General features: G+C 33.4%; 1 protein-coding gene across 1 annotated transcript in view; it reads right to left on the bottom strand.

Annotated features, from left to right (window-relative positions):
- Positions 1–21,378, bottom strand: part of LOC108910438 (trace amine-associated receptor 1) — a 112,609-nt gene that overhangs the window by 24,651 nt on the left and 66,580 nt on the right. Inside the window, exon 6 of the mRNA XM_023453936.1 lies at positions 6,703–6,762. Coding sequence (XP_023309704.1) covers positions 6,703–6,762 — 60 coding nt within the window. The remainder of the gene's footprint in view (positions 1–6,702; positions 6,763–21,378) is intronic.

Here is a 21,378-nt window from a genome sequence, read left to right on the forward strand (position 1 = left end):
TTAATTTGAAGACTGTTGTACGTAAATAATAAAGTTAGGTGTATTTACTCTGTTTTTGTTTTATAAAATTAAAACATACTTCCCCTCTTTAAAGTTAGTAGCCAGCGCCTTCCAGACAATTAAAAATAGATGTATACAACGTAGGTATTCCTCATGACGATCACATATTTTTGGCCACAACTACGTTTATATATTTTTTTCGATCGAACCAGGGGTTGTTATACTACAAATCCTTAAAAAAATGCATTTTTCTGATCAGACATTAGGGGTTTCCCCCACCCTGTATGTCGAGAGATAGAACAAAATGTCAATAACAAAAGTTATGCGCAATAAATCCGGTTATCCATATTTATACTATTTAATATACCTGAATAGGAAACATTTCTTAGAAAAACGCAACTTTGTTTTGGTATGTAGATTGCGCCCCCTAGCGGCCGAGCAACGAACTTGATAACTATTTCCAGCGATTTCTCTTGATCAATTTATTCATCAACATTTTTTTCCCGAAGATCTAGGGCCTATACTTTCCTTAATATTGTATCTCGCCGACTTTAGTGGGACACCCTGTATAAGTAATTATGGTTATATTTGTAATGAATGTGTCTTATTTTTTATCTGAAGCCTAATGTGAAGATGTTCTTCATATTGTTTTGTAAAAGTTGGACAGATGTTCACAATTTATTTGAACCGAATTTGAAACGTTCAAGTAAAAAATCTCACGCGCGACGAGGGCGGCGTGCAAGCGCGTGCGCGGGCACGGCGCTCCTTCTCTTGTGTGCAGACGATTCATTTAACGTTAACTTTTACTGTTGCTAGCGCGTTTATTACATGAGCTATCACTGTAAAACTTTTTGGAAATAAAAGTTTAAGATTTCTTTAATTGCCTCTAAAATCCAGGTCCGATACGTCCAATTAATTAATTAATTAATTAATTAATAATAAATAGGCGTACATAATTTCTCTTTTCTCAAATTACCGTAAAAATAAGCTATATTTAATGCAAAAGAGTGAATTCCCGAGCGGATTTCCTTGGTCAGTAAAAAAAGTGAAAAAACGCGTAAATTTGCCACTTATATGCAATTTTCCAAATTAACGTCACATTTTTCTAGTCACTTCTTTGATATTATCATTTCACATACACTTCCCCGTCATAAAGTGTAACAAAATGTCTACTAATAATTTTTTCACGTTCAAAGTCTAATTCGACAGCAATATTTGAAAGAAATAAATATTCTATAATTTTTTACCTGACTCTCTACAAAAATATACTTTTATATATCATCTCAAAACGTTCCTCCTCCCTACGACGTTATTATTTCAACTATTCCTTGGAAGCGCTCATTCATAAAAGCAAAGATTTACCCGGGAATTGTCGAACCAGCTCCCGCGGCCGCAGTATCACGATAATAGCGCGAGATAGACAACCAGTGCTGAGAATGCTCAAACAGTCGCGTTGCTAGAGACGCGATTGTCTAACCCTATCACCATTGCAATCTCCGGCTCGATGCGATCGGAGTTGTAGTGGAGATAAAACGATTTAACAGAACAAAGCCGAATGGAAGAGGGCTTTAAGAGAAGAACGCGCCATTTTCGGTCCGGGATTTGCATTTCGTTACATCAGCTCCATAAACGAACATGAGCGCCGCCATGTGAGTAATGGCCGGTTAAGTTTTATTTATTTTTTTCGCTGGCGTTTTAGGTATTCTATAAATCCCGAAGAAATAGCCGGCATGCCCGCAGCTGCAGCGCTAAAATGTATACTTTATACTAGAACAGGGGAAAACTATTTAAAATTGTTCAAGCACAGAAAACCATCCAGGAAACAGTTGCGTTTAATTTCAGATTGCGAAGTGCTACTTTTGCATTCGAGGACTCAGCAGCATTTCGTAATCGAGTATCAACGTTTTTTTTCGAGAGCTGAGTTCCAAAATTGGCAAAACAATGTAAAAACTTGACATTTACCAGAAATTAATTAAAAATATGTTACAATTGTGTTTGGAAAGCGGTGTATTTAAAAATGGTAACATAAAGTAACATTAATTTGCTTATTTTCCAAAATTTAATAAACGACGATTTCAGCTCTTTACAGAGGAACCTAACAGAATTTGTTAGCAACCCCTTTGTTTGAGAAATTTTAAAACCTACTGAAAGGCTGGTCCATAAATATAACTTCATCAGCCTCGCTTAAACCTCTTGAAATGGAATCGCATTTGAACATCCACTGGCTGAAAGGCTTTGATTTTCTAAACGTTATTGTTCCTTTTCATCAATTATAAAAGTGGTATTGGTGGAAATGACGTACTAATGCGATGACGGTTGATATTTCATGATATGAGAAATTTTTAAGTAAAAAATTATATTTCAGTTAATATAATATTAATATTTTGAATAACATAATTGCGCAAATGTTTTCTGGAGTCCTAAAAACATTCTTTCCTGTGCAAATTATATTAATCAGTAATTGTTGTTTATTGAACGCAACTCACATACATTTTAGGTCGTTAATAAGGTCAAAGTCGTCGCGAAGCTAATTTCTCGTCTAGTTAACAGCGATACACTCGCCAAGCCCCCAGCTTTATAGCGCCGCTTTGGCACTGTCGAAAGTTTTAATAGTCGTCGGTCGCGAGCATATTTTTATTTGCTTCGTCTAGTCTACATTGGCGATCATAGAGGCTGGTGAAGGAATGCAAAACTAACGTTATTGCCACAGTTCACTCACGCGGACGTTGCTTTTAAACGAAATCATTTCGGGCAAAACAAGCCTGAAATATTTCACAGAAACGTTCGGAAATAATGAAGTATCGATCGTTACGGGAAAATGCGGCTTTTGACGGTGAGTGGTTACATTAAATTGAATATAAAAATATGTTCTTTGAAAAATTGGGGATGAAAAGAAATATTGCCAAGTACAATCCTGGGTGCATTTTTTAAATTAAAACTTGTGGAAATAGACCGATGTTAACAATTAAATTCTAAACAATATTAGGAATGCCACTAATTTATATCAAATTTCCACCATTTTAGAAAGTTAACAAAAGTAGGAAGCTGACAATAGTTCATTTTTTTAATTAAGTAGCGATCGAAATACCCACTGGTGTCGAATTTCTGAGAATTTTAGGGAACAAAACCAGCTAAAAATCAGAACAGAACACCCTGTATATAAATATTCAAGTAACATTCTAACCGCCTTTTCTCTTTAGTATTTGTATTTAACAAAAAAAATGATACAGACAGAATGATACAGATTCAAAACAATTTCAGAGATCAGAACTAAATTTGTACCGTTTTTACATATCGTATGTTTTTATATATTTGACGTTAAATAAACCTATCAAACTTCTTTTATTGAAAATTAAATCATTTTTTTTTTAATAAAAATTACACATAACGCTGATCACCTAAAAATTTTTCAACAAATTAACTCTGGGATATAGTAATGCCTCTCCCTTGAGTATTTTTGGCCATCTTATCTGAATACTATTGTAGAAATTTCTTAAACGAATAACCTCCATTAAGGAAGAAAGTGAGTCATTAGTTGCACTTATTTCTATCAACAACCCTTCTTGGGCTCAGCGAAATCCCGAATTTAGATATGGAGACTATTAAAAAAGAAGGATTAGCCATGTCAGTCCAAATGGCTCAACTCCTTTCAGGGAAAGTTATATATTTTTAAATTAAAAGCATCCAAAAGAATTCTCTCTTTCCCCCTACAGAGTTTTTTCTAATTAAAATTAATTTCCAGATTAGAGCTTCAAACGATTAAAACAGACACCCATTTATTACGTTTTCTTGACAAGAAAATAAGCCAACTCATTCATAGTTTTACTCATAAAGTTGGCATAATTACTATTATTTTATATCTATATATCATTCCTACTAATTATTTCTCGAAATTAAACTTACGTACTTGCTACCCTCCACAATATAAGTAACTCGGGTACCTGGTGATGTGAGATACAAGATAACTTTATTTAATTACTAAAATAATTATCAGGACCTCGAAAGTGAGTTTGTATGTTCATTATGTCCTAAATTAGAGCAATTTGCAGGCTGTGCAGGAATCCCAAACAAAGCAAGCGCTGTAAAGGTCAAATGTTGCTCCGCTGAATAAGAATTTTAGTCATCCTGGGGTATGTCGAAGTGTGGCATGTCTAAATGCCGGTTTTCCGCAAAGCTAATATGAAAAAAGTGTACAAACATTACAAGAAATTAAGTAGAGGAAACGTGTACAAAATGGGAAGCCTGGCCGAGATTAAAGTGAATTCAAATATTCTCGCATTAGAGATACCAGATATCGCTGTTATTTTTCGATAAAGGTAGCAGAATTTGACATGTCTATTCGGAAAACGTTCTGTAAAGAAACGAGAAATTGACGATGCGTTTTGTCATGCTTCGCCGTATGTTAAAACGATTAATTTTGTATTGCTATACAGGGTGTTCCTAAATAAGTGTCGCAACGGAAAACTGTAGATTCCTCTTGAAAAAAGAAACATTTTTTCCCCTTCCATTTTTCTCTCCGGGCTTTCGTTTTCGAGATACACGGCGTCAAAACTTTAATTTTTTTTTTAGTTTTTCGCCAATATCTTAGGAATCGTTTGAACTACAGGACTAAGCTTTTGTACACACATTACCACTATTAATAGCTACTTTTTCGCACCCTTCTCGAATTCATTGGACGTGCCAGTGGTGGAGATTTTAAGGTATCGTAAGGGTTTTTCCCCCCCTAAATTTTACGCCACTGGAAAAATTGACTTTTGACAGCAAATTCTAAAGCGCCAATGAATTTTACACAATAAGAGTTCTCTTGGTTCATTGCTCTAAAGTCAACCGTTTTCAAGAAAAATGACTTTTTATGAACAAAAGCAAACATTTTGCTAACGTTTCGAAAATCTTTTGTAATTCAAAAAATAGGTAGTAATAATTAACAATTTTAACGAAATTTAACAACAGATAGGATTTTAACTTTTTTTTATCAATTTGGCGAGTAAAATTTACAGAAACTGTTCAAAATTACGTCCGTTGGCTTGAATGCACGCATTACATCTTCTAATCATGTTTCTTTCTGCCGCTGCGGCTTCACCTCTATCGGTCAACTTTTCGATAGTATTGACATGGATTTCATAAACGATGCATTTCGTTCTCCGGATGTTCTGTTCAGTTACTTGCACTTGCAAAATGTTCAAAATGCAAAATGCAAAATGTAAAAAATTTTCGAAACGTTAGCAAAATGTTTGCTTTTGTTCATAAAAAGTCATTTTTCTTGAAAACGGTTGACTTTAGAGCAATGAACCAAGAGAACTCTTATTGTGTAAAATTCATTGGCGCTTTAGAATTTGCTGTCAAAAGTCAATTTTTCCAGTGGCGTAAAATTTAGGGGGGGAAAAACCCTTACGATACCTTAAAATCTCCACCACTGGCACGTCCAATGAATTCGAGAAGGGTGCGAAAAAGTAGCTATTAATAGTGGTAATGTGTGTACAAAAGCTCAGTCCTGTAGTTCAAACGATTCCTAAGATATTGGCGAAAAACTAAAAAAAAATTAAAGTTTTGACACCGTGTATCTCGAAAACGAAAGCCCGGAGAGAAAAATGGAAGAGGAAAAAAATGTTTCTTTTTTCAGGAGGAATTTACGGTTTTCCGTTGCGACACTTATTTAGGAACACCCTGTATATTTGCAACACGTAAGAAGTAATAATGGATCAAAAAAACATTTGAATCATATAAATCAATTAGCTGAAGCTACCTGGAAGAGCGTATTTAAAGACTTAAGACACTGTTTCTCTACATCTGTAAGTATTTTATAATGCCATTGGTGATACCAATTCTATTTCTAATAAGTTGTGAATCTATACAGAGTAATAGAAGTTTGACTACCTTAATTTTAACAGAAGATAGAATACACTAAAATAAACAAAAAACTTTATATGACATGGGTCCTAAACTCAACTATTTCCGAGAAAAAAATTATCAAAATGATGTACAAAAATTAAATTCAAGGAATATTGACATAAATGCGTGCACAGAATACCATAAAATACAAATTTATCACTTTTTGTGTTTAATTCTAAAAAATAATTAGCGTTGTAATAAATTTAATATTCAATAAAATTCATACCGAGCAATGTGACAACGGCGCGGCAGATAACACAAGGTACTAAGCTGTCCAGTAATACGCAATTCAGTTGGTATCTGGAATTGGACCGTGTCTGACTGTTTTTTTGCGTAACACTATTTCCTTTTCTTGAGGTGTTTTCCTGCGAGTGCGCGAATATTGGATTCGAAGGTGTCGTGCGTGCATAGAAAGTGGTGGTGGACATTCTGAGCATATGTTATAGTTTGTTTTGTACTTGTGCGTTTAAAAATTACTGAATTTTGCTATTTGGTAAGTACCTAAATTATTTTTAATACGTATGATTATTTGGATGGCGTGAATCTTTGAGTACTTTAATTATTCTATTCCCCTAAAAAAAATTACTGTAGTCTACACCTCAACAGAAAGAATTTGTTAGAATATTTTTAATTTGTTTTTTTATGATATTTTCATTATACCTATTCAGGTTATGAAACTTCAACCTTGGGATCTAGTTTGCTCTTAGTTGTCTTACTACGCTATTTTCGCTTTATTTGTTGTGTAAATGAATTATTGAACAATTATTTCTAAAGTGTAATTAAAATCTACAGCTTATTTTTGCTACAACTTACATGAATGAACTGGCGTCCATCTTGTGGACCTCTGGAGCGGTTTTCAACTATCATTGACAACTGAAAAGAAACAAAAGTTAGGTGTTAATTAAGATATTAGAGATAGTATTTAGTAACATTCTATAGCAGTCATAAAAATTGGTATGGAAGGTGTTCTGCATCGTCATTTTTAGCTTGGCCAAAATTTGACTGTGGGAAATCGACAGAATAAGAAGTTTGCCGAGATAGTCTATATTGTAATAGATGTTTTTCTTCTTCGGATTACGGTATCATATGACAAGTTTACTAAAAGATTGTTTACTGTAATAGAACAATTCACTTTCTTACGATGGATAGTGTAATGAACCTGTTTTATTTTCGATTTTATTATGTCTGGATTTAAAGATATTTCTTTTTATTTCGGATTGTTTTACTCCGGCGGCGAGAATTATTGATTTTTCTACATATATATCAAATATCCGCTCGCGGGTCCGACCGGCCGATACCCCACTCTGACAAGCCGTTGGTCACGTGGAGGTCCCACCACGACCGGTGTCAATCCGGTCCGGTCAATCAACACCGAACAGACGTCCACTGCCAGCAAGAACTCTCCACCGAAGCCAGCCCAGAATAACCAGTGAACCTAGTAAGAATTATTTTCCTTATTATTATCCGTTCCAACCGGGTACAAGTCCGAAAAGATTTGTACACTTTAAGTGTGGAATTACTGTGGGCCCGAGAAGAATATTCTTGGTAACCCACACACAAATTCCACCGTCCGTCTCAACCCGCACGACAGTGCAATCGTTGGATTCGGCGTGTTAAACCCAATCCTGACGAAGCCGTCGTGTTTGCTACAGCGTTGCTTGGTGTCCCGCACCTTGATGTACGCTGGGTAATAGGGGATATGTGAACCAAGACCTAGAGGTTCGGCGTGTCCACCCAATCTCCGGGTCGTTCCATATAGTATCCGTACGCTTCTCCCTGGTCGGCGTGAATACCCATCAGACCGAGAAGCGTTGTATACAGAGAGTCCGACACCATCGGCCACCAGGACGTATAAAGCTTAAAGGCTAGTACGAATTGTAAGGCGAGATACTTCGGATCCCGTTTCACCATCCTTTCTTTCCGCCTTGCACCGCTTGGGCTTTCTTCGCTGGTTATTGCTATCGCTTACCGCTTACCGCATTCCGCTTACTAATTCCGAATAACTTGCTAGGCCATTATACCGATATTTGACCGCCCGCCTGTTTAAAATAAATCCGAAATAATTCCGAATAAATTTTGGTTTATTTTCAGAATCAGCGGGGACCAGTAAAAACGTCTATAAATATTTTAATCGGACCGTCTAAAATCACCTTTTCCTTTGTACATAAAAACCGTCTACGATTGTAGAGTAATAAATATTTTATTTCGATCCCGTTTGCAAATATTTATTTCTTTTCTAAGGTGATAAGTAAAATGGTAAAAAACCCAGAGTTATGACTTTTTTTTTAATTTTGTCTCTTTTCACACTGAATTTGTATATAATTATTGTTAAGAAACTTGTAAATAATTCCAGTCGTTTAGTAGTGGGTAGGAATAAAAATTGACACTATATGTATTTGTAATAAGTATTAATATTTTCCCTGTGTGAATAAATCTAGTAAAACTTAATAGGTTTATTTCTTTCACCGTCGAGGTAAAACGATAACATTCCGAACCAGCAAAAACGCTGATATCGTTTTGTAGAGCTCCCGTTAAATTTCATATTTAAAATAAAACTACACTGAGAAAACTACTCTCTGCCCAACTCTCTGCCGTTTTCTCCTAAAAGAAATTCATTGACCCCTGGAATTAATTTTCTTCACTGTAGCTACCTGTGCACTTTACTCTAAACCGAGGGTAAGGGATACGTGGAGTTTCCCCCACCTCAAATTTAGGGAAACTGGCGCCCGAGAATAAAACCGACTATATAAGTTATTAAATAACATTACCGTTTAGAGTCCAGTCCGAGGAATAGGAGACCGTTCCGAAAAAATAAATTACAGGGGGTGTACACACCATAGTTAAAAGTAATAAAATTTACACCCAAAGATCCATAGAGAGAGAACCGAGGAAAAGTACGTCACAATAGGTACATTTTTTAATATTTTTCATACTAAAGGTAATAGAAAGATATTATTCATGGTTAAAAATAACTCAATTATTTGAAGTAAAAAAAGGATATTTCTTGACTGTTGACAACCTAATAACCGCGACAACTTTTGCTAGAGTAAACATTTTTTTAACCACACCTTTAGCAAAATATTTTTTACCACGACCTTTCTAGCGCCTATTTAAATCAGATATTTTTTAGGATAAATCAGCTTCTACTTATGCTTAAAAGATATGTTGCAGTATGTACAAGTTCATCATGAAACGCCTTGTACAGACATTCCGTAACAACGTACCAGATATGCCTTCATTTCATTTTAAAATCCAATTTCAAAAGAACATCATCGTTCTTGTAGAGATAAAGTTTACGCTGCTCCTTGAGTATGGCCGGAAGTGACACAGGAGCGCTTCCAGGGATGTGATTGACACCGGAATCACGTTCCGAACTCAAGCCATCGAACTGCGGCGATCTTTTCTAACCCATTACGGATTAAAGGAAAACTATCGCTTAATCTCAGCTGAGCCACCGACAGATATAAACATTGTGAGAAATTGCATCTAGTGTGTGTTTTATCCTAAGTCATAAAAACATCAAGAGCGCCCGTAAAGATAAGGACAAAGGCGACCCCTACCGGCGAGGTTTTAGATGGTAGTTTATTGGGTTTAAAGAGCTATATATTTGTCTTTAGGGAGGTTTAAATTAATTACTGTATTGGACTGAACTGGCGAAATGTAGTCCAGTTGTTTGTCGTGTTTCAATGTCTTAAATAATTTGTTCTTGCTTGATCTTTTTATTGCAGCAAGTCACTGAAGATAAATATTTGTACAAATATGACAAACCATCTTTAAATTATGATTGAAACTTATTCTTTACTTTTTCAACTGAATTGTTTCACTGCTGATCGATGCAGTTGATTAATTGGCATTCCTTTCTGTCCCATTGTGGGTTTTACAAGACTAATAGGAGAAATGTCGACGTAAGCAACAATCAATTTGGGAAAATGTCTCCAAGAATGGTCATAAATCTATGGCCGCAACGTTCATTAGAAAGGTGTGCTGACAATGATACATAACTCAGATTGGGAATAACTCGATTCCTCAGACACCAACAAAGTGCATTTTCCGACCAGTTATCGCTTTTAGATAAACGGCGCCAGTGGATCTTCCAGCATATTGGCCGGACTCATTGGCTTCAGTCCAACGTATGAAAGTATATCATGGAACGCTTCTCTTTGCGGGTTATTGAATTTATGCAGTAAATGGGCGATAATTTATACTAAAATTAGAAATAAAAGTGCCAGGGGTTTCATATCTAAATTGCCAAAGGCATGTTTAGTTTTCTTAGCTTTTTAATACAAGTCCAATTCGAGGTTATGTACAAAAAGTTTTAGTGTTACTTTATATTTCTTTAGTAGTCATTGTAAAACATATCTATATCTTCTATTGACTTAAGGAGGTATATCGGGTTCAAATGCACAGATGTTCTTGAAATTTTTTTTTTAATCTAGATTTTGAGAAATTGTTGTTGAAAGTTGTTCATTTTAACATAGGTTTATATGGCGAAGATGGACGGTGCGGCTCTTTTTTTGCCCATAACTGAGAAAAAAATGTAGAAATTGTGAAACAAAACTTTTCCATAGATAGTATACAGTATTATCTTATTTTTGATGTAAAACTAATGTAAGTTTTGAACATAGTACAGCTGTATTAATTAGAAACAGAAACCAATAATTGCATTTCTGTCTGACTTGAGGATTAATGTGGCAACGTCGCAATCAGCTGACAGCAAGGAGGGAATACATTTGAAAGACTTGATAAAAACGAAATTGATTTCAAACATATACATTTTTCCTAAATCCCATGTACATTGTTATCAACAATAAATTATCCACAACAGATGATTTTTTGTAATGTTTTTAAAAAACTAGATTAATTAAAAAAGACTAGGAAGCTGTGATATATTTATTGGAATAAAAAATACAGTTGATAAATCCTTTTAATATATTTAATGGTTTATAAAAACATCGTAATCATTACCCAGCAATATTTAGGGTTACATAAAGTTTTCTTTACTTGATTAATATAATTAGTAATACTTGAGATAAAAGCATTTGTACGGAATAACAAAGGAACATAAATATTTCTCAGCAAACTTTATATCTAAAAAATTAGTTATAGTTGCAAAACTTTTGTAACATTACTAAAATAGAGATTAAAAACACGAACAGTGAGTAATAATGTAATTTCTATCACAGAACCTTCAAAATTGCATCCAACATTTTCTTTGACTTGGACGAGAGATGGGCGCGAGTGTCATTTCATTTCTTTAGAACTAAATTAACATAATTCTCGTTGTTTTACCAGTTCACATGATTTACGGATTTTAAATAAAGGATACAAATCTTCGCGAGGATAATACGATATATTTGCTATATATAATAATTATATTGTACATAGTTTACACACAATACATTTTTGAACGCGTACGCATCTTTACCCGAATTTGACGCGCAATATCTCCGATGTCCGAGGTCTGTAGGTTCGCAGTGTGTACAACTGCTAGTCAATTATTAGCGCTGTTGCCACATCTACATAGTCTTTATGCGTTCATTAAATATAATTTAAAACTACTTAAATATGATATTTTTATGTTGTTAATTAGTCAATATGTATGCTATGTGCATATGAGTAGATTTCTTTGCTATATAGATAATGTTTATCGCAAATAATTTCAATAGAATTTAATTTTTTCAAATTGGCAGAGGGTTTCAGTCCCATAAGAAAAGCATGGGACCCCCCTGCGCTCCTCACTTCCCTCGGACCCCGATATACCTCCTTAAGAGCAACAATGGATTATTTTTGAAATATATGTTCCGTTTGTCTTAAAATAAATAGTAGTATTTTATAAATCTAGTAAGAAAACTAAGTACATACCATTTTTCGCTGATTCTTAAAAAATCAGCAGAAAATTACAAGAAATTTTGTTGAATATCAAAATTTTCGAATGGGATCGTTACGAAAAACATTTTTTCTGACATAGTTAGATCCAGTCTACATTGTTAGATCCGAACAACTGAGCGACAATCAGTTTCGAATGCATTATACAGTCTCATTCTGCAAGCAGGAAGTCGCTTTCTTCCACCGCACAAAAACCCAATAGAAAATCTTACAAATATTAGAATAAAAACCATTTCCGCTACCGGCCCAGCCATGATAAATAGGCAATTGGATCGATTTAACCCCCTCATAACTCATAGAAGCGTCATTCTTTTCAATAAATCCGGCCGGAAGAAAAAGTATCCATTCTCCAGCGTCTACACTTTAAAGGCATTTAGCCGCATTTGAGTAATGACCCACAAATTGAAAACCATAAAGGCATGAAAACGCTTATATTCCGGAATATCGCATTAACTCGGCCGTTTCTTGTACGGATCTCGGATCGAAGTAGGCCGTTCAACGGTTAATAAAAACTGAGCCGGAGACCTAACGACGTGAGACTGACCTTAGCTGCAGAAGTGAAGTTAACGACGGGACAAGGGCTCAAAAAATTATACTGGGTCAGCGTGTCAAGGAGGGGATGACAGTAACATCATCGAGTATCCGTTTACTTAAAAAAAAAATCTGATCATAACGCAAAAAATTTACGTATAAGTTCTAAGGAAAATTTTTCATTGAATTCACTGATTGCCTACAACATAAAATTACTAATTTTCCGATAGGTCGTCTGGATTTTCGTGGGCAGTAAAGAAACACATAACTTTGCCATTTATTTGCAATTTGAAAACATAACGTCACTTCTTTCGAGTTACTTTTTTGATATTACCACTCTTCCCCCTCATAAAGTGCAATACATTGTCCACTATTAATTTTTTCGAAGTCTAATTCGACTGAAGTACCTATTAGAATAATTGTATCGTATAATATTCTTAACTTAGTAACATATTTCAGTTTAATCACCTTTTCAAATAAACTTTCCAACAATTCTATTTGTTTCCGCGTCGCCTAAGAACGACATCCGACCACTTAGAAATACACTTTAAATTCCCAACCGGCTTCAAATGAACTCAGACCTCTCCAGGCCGTGCAGATATAACCACATTGGCAGGAAAACAAAACCCCAAAAATCAATAAGTTCCCAATTCTATTGTGGTGGGAACTTTTGTTTAATTCCTTCGGAACTAAAACGCCGACGAGGAATAATTCGATTTAGTCTTTTCAGGTTTGTCCTCTGACCCTGCCGACCCAAGCAGTCGGTCTCGGGGGATGTTCTAGCATGGGAGTCTCCGTCAGCAAGCTTTGGCTTTCCAGTGTAATCAGATACTATGTAGACTATCTGTTTTATTGGTAACGTGCTACCACTTCAAAAAGGACAAAGTGATTAATCGATACAGCTTGGGACCCCTCAGTGAGGTAGTTTTAGTTTCAATTTTTTTTTAATAATATCATGTTTGATATATTTCTTAAATTTAGTAGATCCTAGAGTGGGTTTTTAGTCTGTATATGTCCCAAATGACAAATAAATAAAAAATAAACAATAAACCATACTGTTTGTCCACGTTTCACTCTGTATAAGTTGCAGTTTATTTTATAAATGAGACGGTTATTTTTAGATCACTTACACGGATTTCTAGAGTCTGCTTCAAACTTCAACTAGCTTTTGAATTAATTACTTGAAACATTAAATGCTTTGTTTGAAATCGTATTTTAATTTATCTGGAATATCTACTAGAATTATTCCATACTTTTGACTCCCTGAATTATTATTCAGGTCGATTATTTCACTTTACCACCGGGTAACTGTGGTAAGTTTTTAGTTGCGGCAACATAATACATTTTTGCTACCGAATTACATGAACGAGTAATTTGTCTGAGCGTATTTTCAGCAACAAAGGAGCTGGCGATCTAGTTAGTGGCCGAGCGCTTTAAAGCATGTTGGTCGATTCATCTGATCTCGGCAAAAACTAGCGCTGAAAAGTCTGCTTTAATAAGTGTAAGGAGATGCAATTTGTTCTGATCACACCATGGTGAAAATGCGGATAAACGGGGATGATTTATTAATGTCTGGAATTTCCTTTGTTGCTGCATAGAACTGGGTGGTCGCTAAGAAATCGTCCACTATTATTATTAGTTATTATTAGAAGTAAAAAATACTTTGTTCTTCGATTTTGCTATTAACTTGATATTACTAACACGTTCTTGAAATAAAAAACTGATCTATTTTAGTAACGTTTACATTTTTATAAGCAATTTGTTTTCGAACATGATAAGGTTGTTTTTATTTTGCCGCATCGTACGCATTACAGTTCCGAATGGATCCAGAGAAAAGCGAACCTTATCAGTTCACCGTTGTGCACTTGTCAAGCTGTCAAGAGAAATAAAAAATTATGCCCATATTTGTAAGCGTCAGAAATTTGATAAAGCATATTGAAACAATGTGATCCGCCCAGCCCACATCACGAAAAAATTCACGAAAAAAAACTGGGAGGGCAAACGATTCCCTGTTTGTTGGTTGCGTTACTTGTTCTGGTAGAACAGTTTGAAGAATGAAAGTGACAACTAGCAATATACAGGATAATATATTGTGTAGTGACATACATACATGCATTAAATAAAGCAACTATTTTGGAGTACATTTCTTCAAGAATAACTTTCTCGAAAAATCAACAATAAAATAGTTTACAAGACGGTAATACCTCATTCCAGAACACAATGTATATTCCCCACTCGTTTTATTACTCTACCGCACTATTAATATTTATATTGATCCTTGCTGTCACTCCAACATTACCCTCATCACTTAAGTTCAAGGATAATCGCTTAGCAAATAGTGCAGGTGTTTGGGATACTTTTCACAGGAAACTTCAGGATTATCTACAGAAATTGTAGCATAATACTTGTGAGGCTGGTATCTATTTACATGTTTACAAAATATTTTGCAGTATGTGAGGGTGTAACTAGTTTTTTGTTGTAGTGTCTTATGTTTGCCCTAATTTCCCTTCCACTGGTGTGTGGTACAATTAATTGTGTATGTTAAAAGATAAAGTTAATTGATTGTTTCCAAATATATAGAGATTTCGCTTCTTCCCCAAGAATTAAAGTGTGGTAGAAAATCAGATTAGGATTAAACAAGCTTGATTACAATAACTGGAGCAGCTGTTGTTTTTATTTATTCAATGTTGAGGTAAAATATTCTTTGTTTACCCTTTACCCAGTATCAATCTATAGTCAGTCATTCTCGAGTACATTTGCAATTGGACAAAAAGGGAATTTAAAATAATCTCCTTGGTTAATTTTTTATGTGACTTTTAGCTAAACCATCTTGTTACTGAGATATTAATGCCACAAGGGTAGGTAGCAAGGAAAAGCTAAAAATAACTAGAAATAGAAATTACATTGTCATTAAAGAACAGATATCACCCCACTAATTTTCTTTAATACCAGAATAAGTAGTTTATTTTTCGATTAAAGTTACCGCTGTATTTTTATGTACGTATCGTGTTCTCGAAATAAACAAGACGGACGCTAACAACTGAAAAATAGTCTCATTAATTCGAGCACACCGAAACGTAGCTTAACTTTTTTGTAACACAGTCAGTTGGAAAGGTTACTTGCTTTAAAAGCAGCAATTTTTCTGCGCGGTCTGGAATAAACAACTCGTTATAATTCAAAAATGTTTCATTAAATCTGAAAATACAAGGTTCGCAAGGAAAAAACTAAAAAATAAATACGAGCTAGCTTGTTGTTGATGACGCCGATTTATAAGAATAAGGAAAAGTCTTCCAGTAAGAAGTAGGGTAAAGGATATAAATGAAAATCGTAAAAGACGGGATTCTTATAGTTTCATAGCACTAGTACGTTTATAAACTCTATGAGGAAAGGATTTAATCGGGAGAAATAAAATTTATTAGAGTCAATTTAATAATTTATTTGTATTGGCCGAACTAAAGATGTCTTAGGAGCTAATAAGACATTATGAACGAAAGTATAGAATATTTAGTTCTAAAAAAATATGTAAACATTAAAACGAATTAAATTATTGGAAAAATGTTCCTGTCTGACAGATACATAAAGTTTCCCAAATAAAGAAGTTAGTAAAAAAAATGCGGTAATAATTATATATTCAAACAAAACAATTTTAAGTAAATTTATTGAAATCAGCGTTTTTGTGCTATAGACATAATATAATGCTAACAAATTTAATTATTTTTTTATGCCTGTTCTTTTTTTTTATTTATAAAAATGTTGGTTAACTAGCAATCAGCAATGATTTTTTTATAGATTTCGCTATATATTTCGTCTAAATACAAATTAATATATAAATAGTAACAAAAATTTCTAGTTTTAACCGTCGACGTCAGTTTAAAAAACTATGATTTTAAATTAATTAATTGATATAAATCAAAGTTCCAAGTCTATAGTAATTATAAAATCATTGCCGATACAGCAATTTTAAATTAAACAGAACTCTGCGGCCATACTTTTAGTTTTGATTAACTCGGTTAGCCAATCGGTCAATTAAATTGAAAGTTTAATTTAATTGAGGTTTTCCAAAATTCGTTCGGATAATAAATTGTCCATTTCATCCATAATAATACACATTATGCATGCACAGTAGTGGCTGCTGCTGTTCTGCTCTACATGCTCCGTTCTGATCTCAGTTGCACATTAAATAAGTAGTGTAGTGATATTTAAAAAGTTCTGGGTGTGCTCTGCCAGAGCTACTTTATTTTGCTGATCTAGTAATGTTTGCGTTATCAGAATTTTTATGCAAATTCAAATTTTAGGAATCTGTTATAATTCGAGGATAAAATAATTAATGTGCTGGGATACAGCGGTCTTACCAGCCAGCTTTTTTTTTGCGGTCCTCTGCAATTAAAACCGCTAATTACCAATTTATTCAAACAAGTGTAAAACTGAAACATGCAAGTGTACAACACCTTTGTTCAAAGCTGCGTGAATTTAATTCGTTTAACGACAGAACGCCAACCGCACATTCGAAATAAATAGTTTTCATTGCCATAATTTATTTAGTTACACACTGTGTGATTCCCAGCCAACTGGATAAAACATTTCCAGCGTGATCATTCATTATTTCCCCTAATTTATGGACACATTCATTATGTCCTTATTAAACGATATCCATCAATTTAATTTTATCGGGCGGGACCAAATGAGATCGCAAAATAATAAAATTGAAACGATACAAGCTCCTTAACGAAAACAAAATTCAGTTTAATTTATTACGACAATTATACAAGTCAAATTTGTATAGAAAATATCCATTCTTCGTTACTAAGTAGCATTTTTCAGGATAATACTAATAATAACGATAACAATAACAATAATTACAAATCAAATTACTTGGAAGCTAACTAAATGTGATACTTACTCAATTGTTTTTCAAAGAGAATCAATTTTGAACACCTTATATTTCCTTAACGAAGCATTTCTCGAATATAGTTTATACTCGTATAGCAAACTCATATTATTTTTTAATCTTTATCGGTCTCTGAAGTTTCTCCACCATATATTACCATATTAAATTTTATTTTAATCAAACAAATGACTTGTCAGGACATACAGAAAAAAATTCTGACGTAAAATTTGAACTGTAACGAGTGTTGACAAAAAATAGTGTTGCTTTTAATATTTCCAAGTTTGACTTTGAATCTTACCGTCAAGGTGAGTAGAATATTGGTTTATTGATATTGATCCTTAATTCTAAAAAGTTAACGGCGGTCCGGATCTCTTTGGGACACCCAGTATAACAGAGATCGAAAAAAAATGACATCCTAGCTCTATTATGCTAATCCAGTGTCTAGACACACACCGCATTTTTAATATACCATTCTTTCCATCGTATCACACAATGCAGTAAAGAGATCTCCAAGAGGCTTTGCGAGCTTAAGGTTGGTACCTCCTTCAGGGTTTCGAAGGAAGTCGTCTAAGCCGACTAAGTTTTCAAAGGAGAAAGGCTGATGTGATGTGTTATACAGTTAACATAAGCTGGCTTATAGAGGTAGCGCAAAATATATGCGTGCTTGACTGGAAGTATTGTACCCTAAAAGGAAATCGATAGGTAGCATTGGTTATAAATGCGATCGTTTTTCATTAACGATCGTTTTTTTCGTGTCGGATGGGATTTTGTGTAAAAGAACCACTCGAGTGTCAACATTTTAAATCACCAAAAAGACTGATGATTATGAGCTATTGTGTCTCCTTGATTGGTTAACGAAGTGTAAAAGTAAAAGCAGTGCACTTTTATGAAGAAGGCATTTTTTCAGCGGCAAAAAATTTGGCGTATTCACATTTGTCACAAGGTGATAGAGATATGTGAAAAAAATTTTACACAGAATGTAATTATTTTACTGTCAAAGAAGAAAACCGGTATCTAAAGGAGAATCTTGATGTTAAGGTCAAAACAGGAGCTGTTCCTGCAATTCTGACTTTAGATTTAAATTCAGCTGGTCAAAACACTATGGGCACTATATTATTATATAAAAATTTTTGAAATATATATATTTTATCCGAGTTTTTTACTTATATCTTGGAACCTATGCATTTTGGAAGGATATTGAAAGGGAAAAAAGTTTTAGAATTGAATTTTGCACAATATACTGTAAGTTAAAAATGTTTAAATGTATTACCAAAATAGCTATAATTGATTAAAAAAAAGGTAAAAAATCAAGTTTTTGGATAATTTTTTTTTAATATCTTAATTGCTCCGAGGGCATTCTAATTTTGAAAAAAAAAAACTTCAGAGTATAAAAAAACAACAACAATTTCATTAAAATCATTCATTCATTCATTTATTTCGCAAAAACATTTTTTGAAAAAAATTTTGAAAAAAAATTTTCGAATTTTCAAAATGTTGCACAGCCTCAAATAAAGCATCTAGATTTCTAGATACTTGAAAATTTTTTCACATAGAAAAGACCGCTCAACCTTTCAAATGGTTTTTAAAAAATTGAAATCGGTTGATTAAGACGGCCCAGTACTCTTCTTTAATTTTTTAAACGATTAGGTTATATTTATCAATTTGTAATTTAGTTTTTTTCAAAAATTATAATTGTAAAGTACTATTTTTTATTTTATCTGTATTTAACAAAAAAATTAATTTCCACATAAATTTTGTTTTTAATTTGTTTAAACAAAAATTATTTAAATAATTGTAATAATTATAACTAAATACATTCATATTCAGTGTTGAAATAGATACGTAAACAAGTTTTTTCATTGACAAAATGCGATAGCATAGGGTAAAATATACAGTATATTTAATGTATAAATAATAAACTTTGCTTATAACAAAATATGTGCAATTCGACAGTTGGCATTACGATATTCGAATTCCTTAGCTAAAGGTAAAAATGCAATTTTTTTCGTACCTTCGCATTTTGAACCTCCGAATTCAATTTCGGAGCGAAAGCCCCCTCCTCCACTTTTCGTGTTTTGAGTCACTTATGGATAACTTATGGATACGAAAATTTTTTCCAGCTTAGAACTCGGAAAAACGAAGCCACTGGATCAAAGATTATTGCTAAATTGTTTATAAATTAACGGTAAATGCCCATAAACTTTGACCGCTTATATCTCGAGAACCAATAAACGGAATTCAACTTAAAAAAAAAGAAACGTCTTGTCGAGTACATTAAAATTATAATTTATAAAAATCAACAGATTTCAATTTTTCAAAAACCATTTGAAAGGTAGAGCGGACTTTTCTATGTGAAAAATTTTTCAAGTATCTAGATGCTTTATTTGAGGCCGTGCAACATTTTGAAAATTCGAAATTTTTTTTTTCAAAAATTTATTTTACGAAAATTATCAAACCGATTTTAATAAAATTTGGCGTGTTGTTTTATTATACTCTAATTATTATGCCCTCGGAGCAATTAAAATAATTTTAAAAAATTATCCAAAAAACTTGCCTCTTTATTTTGCCTCTTTTTCATCAATTACTACTATTTTGCAACATCGGTAATATATTTAAACATTTTTAACTTACAGTGTATTGTGCAAAATTCAATTCTAAAACTTTTTCCCTCTTCAATATTCTTCCAAAATGCATAGGTTCCAAGATATAATTAAAAAACTCAGATAAAAATGGTATTTTTTAAAATTTTTAAACATTGTTGCAAATTTGAAAATGTTCTGGATCTCGCCCAGATCTAGGGATCTACACTTTTATTATGTGCGTTGTACTGAAGGTAGTCCAGTAAAAATTAGCTTGCCCCCTCTTACATCCAAGAAGGGGGATATTTCGACAGATCCGCCCTGGTCTATATGCTTTAATGCTTCAAATGAAAAAAACGAAGAACCTTCTTTCACTTTTTGTTATGTCAGTTTTTGTAAGAACTACTCTTTGTGGGATAATAGAGACCAATACTGTCGTTTCAACATTTAAATTCATAAGTAAGAGATATATGGAAAATATGTACCTCTTTGTCTTTTCCTTTCTATTTAATTCTTTAATACTGAAACTAGCTAACGTTGGCCAAAGAAAATCGAAATCACCATTATTTAATGACTATTGCGAGAAATAAGTTCTATATATGTTGCACTTAACATATACCAATATGATCTATTATTGGTTTTATTAATATTTTTAAGCTAATAAAAGTTTAATCCTTCCTTTAATTGTCTTTAAAATACGGGTCCGATACGTCCAATAGTTAGAAGCGTAGGTGCTTTCACTTTTTTAAATTACCTTAAAATAAACCCTATTTAATGCAAAAAGAGTGAATCCCCGAGCGGCTTTTGTCTGACCTTGGGACAATTTGTTTATAACGCTGATTTGCACGTCCTACGTTGTTAGTTGTAACTTAATTTCAACCTTTCAAAGTTTTTCTTCTTCGATACATTTCTTTGAATCAATTAGAGCCTATGTAGACCAGGAAAATTAGCGAAAAAAAAGAGAAACTCGAAAAAATTCCTATCCGCGATATTATTGCAAAACTGTCTAAAGGAACATAATACAAGACATCTCTCATCTCGTGAGTCAAAAACTTTTATTAGCTAACTTTTCTATTTATACAAATAAGTGAGGAAAACAGTTTTTTCACTTTGCAAGGAAATCATCAATTTTAGCGAAAAGTGACTCCCAGACAGCTTGTAGGGAGTAAAATTATCTACAAAATGAGAAATGTTAAATTAAAATCGGTTAAATAAACAAATAAAATATTGCAAAAAAAAAACAAGAAAAGTGCCCAATTTTTAATTTGTTTATAACTATCGCATTTATTGTTAAAATTTTATATAACCTGTGACAAGTTGAGAGTTTTGTCATACTTTAAAAGTGTGCCAAAAATGGGCGCTGTAGATGCAGTAGTTTTCGCACAATTCAATTTGTTTATAACGGAGGCTCCAAAAGTTATGAATTTTAAGCCTCTGTACAGGCGTTAATTTTCAACCAAACATGATTCTGAAAGCGTCATTGTAATCTTAAAGAAGCAATTAAGCGGCCTATTAAAAAATATCACCGGTTTTTTTTGACATTAACATTCTCAAATTGTGCATTAAAAAACCGTGCGTTTTATAACTTTTATAAGCTAACTTTTC

Source organism: Anoplophora glabripennis, unplaced genomic scaffold (assembly GCF_000390285.2).
Source record: "Anoplophora glabripennis isolate ALB-LARVAE unplaced genomic scaffold, Agla_2.0 scaffold27, whole genome shotgun sequence".
NCBI classification, from domain to species: domain Eukaryota; kingdom Metazoa; phylum Arthropoda; class Insecta; order Coleoptera; family Cerambycidae; genus Anoplophora; species Anoplophora glabripennis.